This window comes from Tarenaya hassleriana, unplaced genomic scaffold (genome assembly GCF_000463585.1).
Source record: "Tarenaya hassleriana unplaced genomic scaffold, ASM46358v1 Cleome14, whole genome shotgun sequence".
NCBI lineage: Eukaryota > Viridiplantae > Streptophyta > Magnoliopsida > Brassicales > Cleomaceae > Tarenaya > Tarenaya hassleriana.
In genome coordinates, this window is record NW_010964598.1 from 994862 (window position 1) to 1003944 (window position 9083).

Genomic DNA, 9083 nt, shown 5'->3' on the forward strand with positions numbered 1-9083 from the left:
ATTCCTGCTAGCTTTTGTGATTCTTTGCATATACTTGTTCCGTAACACAACCCCTCAGCAAGAATCTTCTGGTTTAGGAAGGTGAAAACACTTGATTACGTACAAAAGATTTTGTTCTACCTTTTATGCTGTTGTAACTGGTCTTACTTGGTTTAGTTTCTGTTCTAGGGCAATGTCTGCATATATTACTGTGGCTGCATTTCTTTTGGGGGCTCTATGTTCGGGTATTGCAGGTTATGTTGGGATGTGGGTATCAGTCCGTGCTAATGTGCGGGTCTCCAGTGCAGCTAGACGATCTGCCAGAGAGGCATTGCAGGTTCATTTTTTGTTCTAGGGATTATTCGTAGCTCTACATGTTCATGCATTCAAAATGCTAAGTGACAGATTTAATGCAGATAGCAGTTCGTGCTGGTGGATTCTCTGCCCTGGTTGTTGTTGGTATGGCTGTGATTGGTATAGCTATCCTTTATTCTACATTTTATGTTTGGCTGGGTGTGGATTCACCGGGCTCGATGAAGGTTACTGATTGTAAGTCTAAAATTTCCGTTTTCTTTGAATATTTTCCTTCTACGTAACTAATGTGTACTTTGCTGGGCTTTGGTGTATTGGGAGCTTAGAGCAAAACATTTATTGCGAAAATAATGGGTTCATATTTTCTGTGATATATGGGCAGTATATTCTTAGTTGTATTATGATGTGAAGTAATTATGATTGAGTTGTGGTAGGTTAGCGTGTTTTGATAATCATTCTCTTGTGAAAATAATGGAGTGGTCATGTTTCAGACTTTCAGTGCAACAATGTTAAGTTATTCTCACAAAAAGCTAGCTGCAAAATGTTTCATGTTCATAGTGTCTACTGATATTTTTGCCTTCGTGTTTTATTTCCAGAGTTTGTTCTTGAATTTTCTCTATTCCAGTTGTGTAGGCAACTAGACTAGTCTTTTGCATTGAGGATGCCGGATATATTGTCAAGAAGAGATAGACCTGTTAGATTTACTGATTGGCTTTTATTTTCCTCTGGCAGTGCCTCTTCTCCTTGTTGGATATGGTTTTGGTGCTTCGTTTGTGGCCTTGTTCGCTCAGTTGGGGGGTGGAATATTTACTAAAGCCGCTGATGTTGGAGCAGATCTGGTCGGAAAAGTAGAGCAGGGTATTCCTGAAGATGATCCTCGAAACCCTGCTGTTATTGCTGATTTGGTATTTGTTGTTTTCCTTTTTTATCTTTATTCTTTTGGGTTTTCATTGACATGGAGGGGAAATCCTTGACTGCGGTATATCATATTTGTGCTTCAGTATTTTTTGTTGCACACTTCAAATCTGCTGAGAAACTTACTCCACATGTATTATTTACCACTTGGGTTCAAAATTCATGATATTGCAGGTTGGAGATAATGTGGGGGACTGTGCTGCTCGAGGTGCTGACTTATTTGAAAGTATAGCTGCTGAAATTATCAGTGCAATGATACTTGGTGGAACAATGGCTCAGAAGTGTAAAATCGAAGGTCTGTGATACATCACTATTTTCTAAAGTTCTCTGTACAGGGAACGTTTTAGTATAAGTTATTCCAGTTTTTCGTCTACTGTGCTCCAAGTTCTGATTTGATTTTGTGGAAAAGGATAGGCAGCAGGATTCGGACCTGGTATTTCTGCTACACAGTAATTATAAATCTTATATGAGTGGATTTGGTCTCCATTTGCTAGGATTTGGGATATTTTCTTGAAGGGTGCTTGTTAAGTGTTTGCTGTTTTCAACTTCTTGTATGTTTCTGTGCATACATTAATCCGGGATTGACGAGAACCACTTTCAGTGTTGTCTACTATCACTTGGAATTGACGGGGGCTCAGTTTTACTCATAAAATTGCTGGCCAAGCCTATTTGCGCTCAGTCTGGCATTAAGATGTTTGAGATTGGCATGTAGGAACTAGGAAGACAGGGGAACATCGAGTTATATGATATGTACTTTTTAAGTTCATTGCTTGCACAATCTGAACCCTCTTCTGCTTCTTGATTCTAGATGGCTTACCCATGCTTTCCTGTTATGCAGATGCATCTGGCTTTATCCTATTCCCTTTAGTTGTTCATTCATTTGACTTGGTAATATCCTCAGTCGGCATTCTTTCTATCAAGGGAACACGTGATGCTAGCATTAAAGCCCCAATTGAAGATCCGATGGTTGTACTTCAGAAAGGATATTCTTTGACGATCATATTAGCTGTTTTGACTTTTGGTGTGGTAATGTAATCTACCATATGCCACCTCATGTTGTTCATGTTGTGTGCAGTCTTTTTTATCGCCTTTATGCGCACATGCACATAAAGGCATCTCTAAGCAAGTGAAACCCTAATTTTGTGGTTGCAAATTTGAGAGCATTCATTGATATCTTCTGATGGCTTTGCTTATGTTTTGTAGTCCACTCGCTGGTTGCTATATACCGAACAAGCACCTTCTGCTTGGTTGAATTTTGCCTTGTGTGGGTTGGTTGGCATCGTTACAGCCTATGTATTCGTCTGGATATCCAAATATTATACCGACTACAAGCACGAGCCTGTCCGAACATTGGCTCTCGCTAGCTCCACCGGTCATGGAACCAATATAATTGCTGGGGTCAGCTTGGGTCTGGAATCGACGGCTCTTCCTGTTCTGGTTATAAGTGTAGCTATCATATCTGCTTTTTGGTTGGGTAATACCTCGGGACTGGTGGATGAAACTGGAAATCCTACAGGCGGTCTATTTGGCACGGCTGTAGCTACAATGGGAATGCTAAGCACTGCTGCTTATGTTCTTACTATGGACATGTTTGGCCCCATAGCCGATAATGCTGGTGGAATCGTTGAGATGAGCCAGCAAGTATGTGTCGCCTGATTTCATACATCACTTTGAACAGTTCAAAAGGTGTGTCCATCCTTTTTTTTTATTTCCCGAGCTAACGTATTAGTTAATGTCTTATGCAGCCAGAGAGTGTTCGTGAGATCACCGATATTCTAGATGCTGTTGGGAACACCACAAAAGCAACGACGAAAGGGTTTGCCATTGGATCTGCTGCTCTTGCGTCATTCCTTCTCTTTAGCGCCTATATGGATGAGGTTTCAGCTTTTGCTCATGAATCTTTCAAAGAGGTCAGGAAATTACTATATCCTATCCAAGACTTATATTCTTTCGTTTCCTAGTTCGAGCAGCTTCGCTTCACACGCTCGTCCTCTGATTTCAGGTTGATATCGCCATCCCAGAAGTTTTCATCGGTGGATTGTTGGGTTCTATGCTTATTTTCCTATTCAGTGCTTGGGCTTGCTCAGCAGTTGGTCGAACTGCCCAGGAGGTCGTCAACGAAGTAAGGAGACAATTCATTGAGAGGCCTGGCATAATGGTGAGTCCATTTCTTTTCTCCTCTTTGTTTATTTGATCCCTCCCCTCTGTGACTTTGCAATATCAAAACTTTTTGTGACAAGGACTACAAGGAGAAGCCGGATTACGGTCGCTGTGTTGGAATTGTTGCATCTGCAGCTTTGAGGGAAATGATAAAGCCTGGAGCTTTGGCTATAGGCTCACCAATTGTAGTTGGTAAGTTTGGTTCTATTTCAATTTTCGAATTGAAAGAAAACGTTTAATGATAATTTGTTTGTTCTCTCTCCAGGTCTTATGTTCCGGATTTTGGGATATTACACGGGACATCCGCTTCTCGGGGCTAAAGTAGTAGCGGCCATGCTCATGTTTGCGACAGTGTCTGGTATATTGATGGCTCTTTTCCTCAACACAGCGGGAGGCGCTTGGGACAATGCGAAGAAATACATAGAGACTGGAGCTCTCGGAGGCAAAGGAAGCGATTCCCACAAAGCAGCGGTTACCGGTGATACGTATGCACCTCTCTCTCTCTCTCTCTATATATATATATATATGCATAGTCCTCAAAAGAAAAAGACATTCACTATGATCATGATATATTTGGGTTTCGAGGTGAAATGGCAGTGTGGGCGATCCATTCAAAGACACAGCAGGACCGTCACTTCATGTGCTCATCAAAATGCTTGCGACCATCACCCTTGTCATGGCTCCTGTCTTCCTTTGAACGGTATCCATCTCTGTCCTCCTTCAGATCTTATCCAACTCGTCCCCGAGCCCTTAGATCGTTGTCTTGTGCACATACATACATATATATATATGTATAGAGAGAGAGAAAGAGGTGGGTTTTGATGGTATGAATAAATGAGGTTTTTAGATGACACCCTTTGGTAGCTCTTTTTGTCTAGAACCAATATTTAACACACTCGATGACATTTCATGCTTTAATCAGTCCTTGAAACTCCATTGAATACAATATATACGAAGCTATGTTGTATGCTCTTTCATGGAAACCCCTTTAACTTCTCTGCACAGCTTTTAGTATCTTCTGACCACAAACATAATCTGAAACCAATTCTCTGTGTTGTTTTTAGGACAGACCGGTCAGTCGGCACAAGAAGCTTAGAAAGATCTCTAAAATGGATTTGAAAATCAGGTTCTCATCGTCAGGACCTCTGCTCTTTCGTGGATAGACGAATACCAATTTTCGGGTACCTGATTCACGGTTCAAATCGGATATTTTTATATGCCCAACTAGACCAAACAGTTTAAAAGTATAGGGATTCGATTTCGTTTTCCTTTTAAATGGTACTGTTTGAGACAAAGAATCAATGGCGTCCAAAATTTTTGGAAGGTCCAATAACACTTTTTTTTTCAAATGGGAAAAGAAACACGCCTCCGATATTCAGAAAGAGCCCACAGAGGGAAGATGTTTCTGTAAGAAGCGTAGTGTAACATGCAGTTCTTCATGAACACTCCTGTTACTTCCTGCCGTCATGAAATCAAACGCAACAGATTGCAGAGAATTCATTAGAGTGACCTTTTGTTAATAACGTCTTTGCCACTCGTTTCTTCGTTACCTGCTGAGGGAAATCTCCGTTCTCCAGCTGGGAATTGATGATTAGTTTCGCGGCTCGGTGGAGAGGAACCTGATCTCTCTCGGCCTGTGATGTAAGAACTGAAGAATTTTAGTCTCGAGGCCGAATTATTCATCCACTTTCAGAGTTCAGACAGTGTGGTCAGTGTTTTTCACGACAGTAAGTATGTTCGAACCTGTCCAGCATGAAGCAGACCCATCAGAGCCCAGGAAGTTTGCACCAGGTTTGATCTTTCTCCTTCCAATGGAACGTATCTCTGCATCGAAAACCGTGTATATATATATATATATATATATTGTCTCCAAGCCGTTGATCTTTGCTCGTAAGAAGCCGAGGGACTCGGGAATTGATACAGTTATTACCTTTCTGGGGCAAGACAGGTAGCTTTCTCCCCATCCGCCATTGCCTCTCTGTGTTTCGAGAAGGAAATGAACGCCTTTTCGCAGTGCAAGACAGTTGTCGTAAGTCTTGCCAGCGGCTTCTAGGCCTCCGAGAGCAAACCATGTCCCGTACGTGAAGCAAACACCCCAGTTTCCGTACCTGTGAATTGAAAGAAGGATAGATGTTAAAACAATGTTTTTTTTTTTGTCTCGAGAACAATTCCAAGGACACACCAGTAAACTTACCATGAACCGTCGGCCATTTGAATTGTTTCTATGTACTTGACGGCTTTCTGGATGAAAGCATTGATCTCTTCTGTCCTGTGATCTGGGTATAGCTGCTTGAACAGAAGCAGTGCCTGGACTGCTGATGAAGAGCATTCATTGTACTCATGCTCGATCACAATGTCCGCAAAAAATTCCGTAGGATTGAGCAACTGGAACATAAAGAAAGAAAGAAAGAGAACGGTATCTTTTCTTTTCCTGAGGCCATAAACATTTTGAAACAATTCCCATCTGTTTGGTTCTTACTTCCAACCACTTGGGTGCACCGGCGGGCTCCCATGCCGTCACGCCTCCATTTTCACTCTGCATCATCAAGTTAGGGCTCATGAAGTTTGCTTACCACGGCCTGAAAACTTGTTATTCGTAAAAGAAATTAGTCGGATGGTACGGATGGTAACTCCCACCTGTAAAGACAGTAGGATATTGACAGAGTCGTATAGTTTCTCGGGATCGATTTTCGGGCCTACAACTTCAGGTGACATCATGGATAGCAACAGGCAACACTGTGACAAGAAAAGAAGGTAAGGGTGTGATTCTTGTCGACACTTGCAGAGTGTAAAGTGTTGCAATGGCTGAGATCAGATCACCTTAATTCCTTCAGCAGTACAGTCTGAAACCTGCCATCCGTGATCTTGATCGGAGAAGGTCCATGCTCCTCTTGAAATGTGACGATACATCCCCTTGAAGTCGCCCGTCGGGTTATCTCTGACCTTTCAGAGCATTTTTTCCGATTTGGGGAGACACGTTTCAATCGTTAGGCGGAGAGTACTACTCACTCGGGGACTCGTAGAAATCAGCGAATGAAAGGGACGATAAACCTGAGATTTCTTTATGAAATCGTGTCCTCTCTTGAGTACATTTGATACTTCATTGGAGAGATTACTGGCGAGTAACGCTTGAATTGCAAACCCTGTGTCCCATAATTGACTCCCAAAGCTCTGCACAAAACCATGACACGTTAAAAAAAAGTTTTCTATCTACCCGTTTGCTGTTCATCTTCCCTACGGAATCGACGTTAACGTTAAACGAAAATTGGATTTGACCATCCTAGATACCTGCATTTTCATCCCATCTTCTGCAACCCATAAGTAATCGGGTATTCTAGCAAGATGCTTCTTGAAACAATCTCCATTCGGGTCTTCCACCCAACAAGCAAGCATGCACAGCACCTTAAAAGAGTAAAAACCTCAAAGATACATTTCAAAGGACTGATGCATTCCGGTGTCACTTTGCTCAAGGGGGGCTACCTATGCTATACCTTTTCAACACATCCGATGGTGATATAACAGCTGTTCTCGTCTTCATAGTGTATGTGTTCCATTACCACCTTAAGAGCCTTCTCCCTAAGAAGCTTGTTAAAGGGCCAGTTTGTAAGGAATGGCTCCCCAAAGACATAAAGACAGTCCCAAATCAGATCTTGAACCAAAGGGTGCGGATAGTACGTGTCTTCCTACAGGTTAAAAAGAGGGAATACCTTTCACTGCCTCTTCCAGGAAAGAAACTTGTAAAGAAGAAAACCGACCAAAGATTACCTTTGCACAAAGACAGCGTGCTTTCGTCCAGTTGATTTTTTCGTAGGGCTGTAAGTACAGCTCTTGGCGCAGTTGCAGGACAAGAGGTGTCAATGGACCAACAAATCTCCGCCCATAGAGATATGACATTGGCATGTAAACCATCCGGCAGTAGCACCACATCTTTGCTGCAGTTATCAGTTAAATCATATCAAAACCAAATGCCGCATGAGAAATCACAATTTCAAATCAGAGAGGGAAAGAACATATTGCTGAACCACACTCATTTTCTTTTTAATGTTCAACTCAGAGAACAAAAGAAGAACACTTTGTGTTGGACAATCACTTACTCTTCTCCATCATTTTTGGGATCAAATCACAGCAATACTCGATTATTGAAGCAACTTCTTCCAAATTTGTTGAAGCAACTTGAATTGAAGATGTTAACGAAACAAACCTGGATGGAAAGGAAGAAAAGCAGGTAGGATCCAAAATTCTGGAGGCATGGGATTGCATCCAGACCATTCAAAGACACCGAGAATCTACAAACAGTGTAAGATAGTTAAGATCTCCTTTCATTCCCAGGATCAACAGGTGTCTGAATATTTACCGAAAGCCAAGTTTTCCCCCAAGAGGGTATGAACGTGACACCACCGTGATCAAGAATCCATTGTCGGGCACGTTTGCACGCATTTTCTTGTCCCCCATCAGGGCCTTCTCCAAGTATACGCATGCATATGTAATTCAGAGAAGTGCAGAACATCGTGCTGTGACTTTCAATGTGTAATCCCCAGCCGCCATCTTCGTTCTAGTAATATGAAAGTACATATCAAGCACGGCGAGGGAGAATACATATCCTAGCGTTGATGATGCACGTTGCTGGTGGAGACTAATGGAATACAGTACCTGGTGGCAGTAGATGTAGCGGAGGACTTCTTTACGATGCTCTGCAGTGAATACGTTGTCAAGATGCCCTGTGATGTACAGACAGAACACCTGCACATGATCAGGAAGAGACACAAGTTCATATGTTTATTCCAAAACTTGTAAAATTGAATCAAGTGACTGCTTATGGTCTCGGGCTGACATTCGGCTTTTCCAATGATGTATCTCACTTCACTGAGATTTCGTCGTTCGTCAGCGATGGAGGGGAAGAATCTGAATACTAGTTCTTATGATTTTGTCAGAATTTCACCATCTCACCTTCAAACTAATACAAAATTCAAAGATGCTTGGAGAACAAGCAGATGAAGAAGTTGAAAGAACTGGGAACTACACCTGAGTTCGAAACCGGTAGAAATCATTTCAGTTGAACTTGGTGTATACATACTGAAGTTTCGGGCGATGCAGACGCCGTTTTTAGACGAAAAATTCCGCCTTTACAGAAACGTAACTAAAAATCTCACTTTTACTATTCCTTTCAAGCATTCCACTTACAAGAACACTAAAAATCACAATCATTTGCCATTCAATCTCATAGTTCTTCTCCCTCTCTCTCTCCCCTGCAACTAAAGAAACCATAACGCCAATACAAAGAACGAGAGTGAAAGCTGACGAAAAACACGTACCAAAGGCGGGAGGAAGAACAAAGGGCCGGCGTTTTCGGCCGGCCAGTGGCCGTCGTCGGACTGCAACGCCGAGAAGAAATGGACACCTCTCCGTAACGCATTGGTCAGCTTTACATGCGTTATCTTCTCGGCGTCTCCGACCTTCACCGGCGGTATCAGTTGCTCCAACTTCCTCTCCTTCAGAAACTGTCATCACATTTTATTTCTCGTCGCATGAAATTGGGCCCTCTACTGTTAACTTTGTCTAAACGTGGCCCTTACGAATTCTTGGGTTACAAAGAATCATGGAAATTAATCAATGGAGGAGGAAAGACACATACTTGCATTCGCCACAGGAGATCACTACTTGCTTTAACCCTAGGCCGGTTCTGGTAGAATCTCCGGCGAGCCTCTTCCACGGCGGCC

The 9083-nt window shown here is 42.4% G+C and overlaps 2 protein-coding genes across 6 annotated transcripts in view; one reads left to right on the top strand and one right to left on the bottom strand.

Annotated features, from left to right (window-relative positions):
- Positions 1 to 4715, top strand: part of LOC104808107 (pyrophosphate-energized membrane proton pump 2-like) — a 6525-nt gene extending 1810 nt beyond the window's left edge. For 2 of the 4 annotated variants that reach the window (XM_010533641.1, XM_010533642.2), the window contains exons 5-17: positions 1 to 81; positions 157 to 316; positions 396 to 528; positions 1024 to 1196; positions 1381 to 1501; positions 2045 to 2232; positions 2410 to 2847; positions 2952 to 3116; positions 3209 to 3364; positions 3447 to 3558; positions 3632 to 3851; positions 3964 to 4066; positions 4436 to 4715. In XM_010533641.1, coding sequence (XP_010531943.1) covers positions 1 to 81; positions 157 to 316; positions 396 to 528; positions 1024 to 1196; positions 1381 to 1501; positions 2045 to 2232; positions 2410 to 2847; positions 2952 to 3116; positions 3209 to 3364; positions 3447 to 3558; positions 3632 to 3851; positions 3964 to 4063 — 2047 coding nt within the window. In that variant the 3' untranslated portion in view covers positions 4064 to 4066; positions 4436 to 4715. Of the gene's footprint in view, positions 82 to 156; positions 317 to 395; positions 529 to 1023; positions 1197 to 1380; positions 1502 to 2044; positions 2233 to 2409; positions 2848 to 2951; positions 3117 to 3208; positions 3365 to 3446; positions 3559 to 3631; positions 3852 to 3963; positions 4067 to 4430 lie in introns of all 4 variants that reach the window. The other 2 variants (XM_010533643.1, XM_010533644.1) reach the window with 2 other exon arrangements.
- Positions 4604 to 9083, bottom strand: part of LOC104808106 (camelliol C synthase-like) — a 4742-nt gene continuing 262 nt past the window's right edge. Inside the window, exons 2-18 of one of the 2 annotated variants that reach the window (XM_010533640.2) lie at positions 8999 to 9067; positions 8679 to 8864; positions 8017 to 8106; positions 7721 to 7918; positions 7568 to 7652; positions 7132 to 7298; positions 6858 to 7049; positions 6655 to 6768; positions 6418 to 6537; positions 6187 to 6309; positions 6004 to 6102; positions 5846 to 5902; positions 5561 to 5751; positions 5297 to 5474; positions 5110 to 5190; positions 4917 to 5000; positions 4604 to 4824 (exon numbers count right to left, since the gene is read on the bottom strand). In XM_010533640.2, coding sequence (XP_010531942.1) covers positions 4711 to 4824; positions 4917 to 5000; positions 5110 to 5190; positions 5297 to 5474; positions 5561 to 5751; positions 5846 to 5902; positions 6004 to 6102; positions 6187 to 6309; positions 6418 to 6537; positions 6655 to 6768; positions 6858 to 7049; positions 7132 to 7298; positions 7568 to 7652; positions 7721 to 7918; positions 8017 to 8106; positions 8679 to 8864; positions 8999 to 9067 — 2148 coding nt within the window. In that variant the 3' untranslated portion in view covers positions 4604 to 4710. Of the gene's footprint in view, positions 4825 to 4916; positions 5001 to 5109; positions 5191 to 5296; positions 5475 to 5560; positions 5752 to 5845; positions 5903 to 6003; positions 6103 to 6186; positions 6310 to 6417; positions 6538 to 6654; positions 6769 to 6857; positions 7050 to 7131; positions 7299 to 7567; positions 7653 to 7720; positions 7919 to 8016; positions 8107 to 8197; positions 8650 to 8678; positions 8865 to 8998; positions 9068 to 9083 lie in introns of those variants that run through there. The other variant, XM_019201960.1, reaches the window with a different exon arrangement.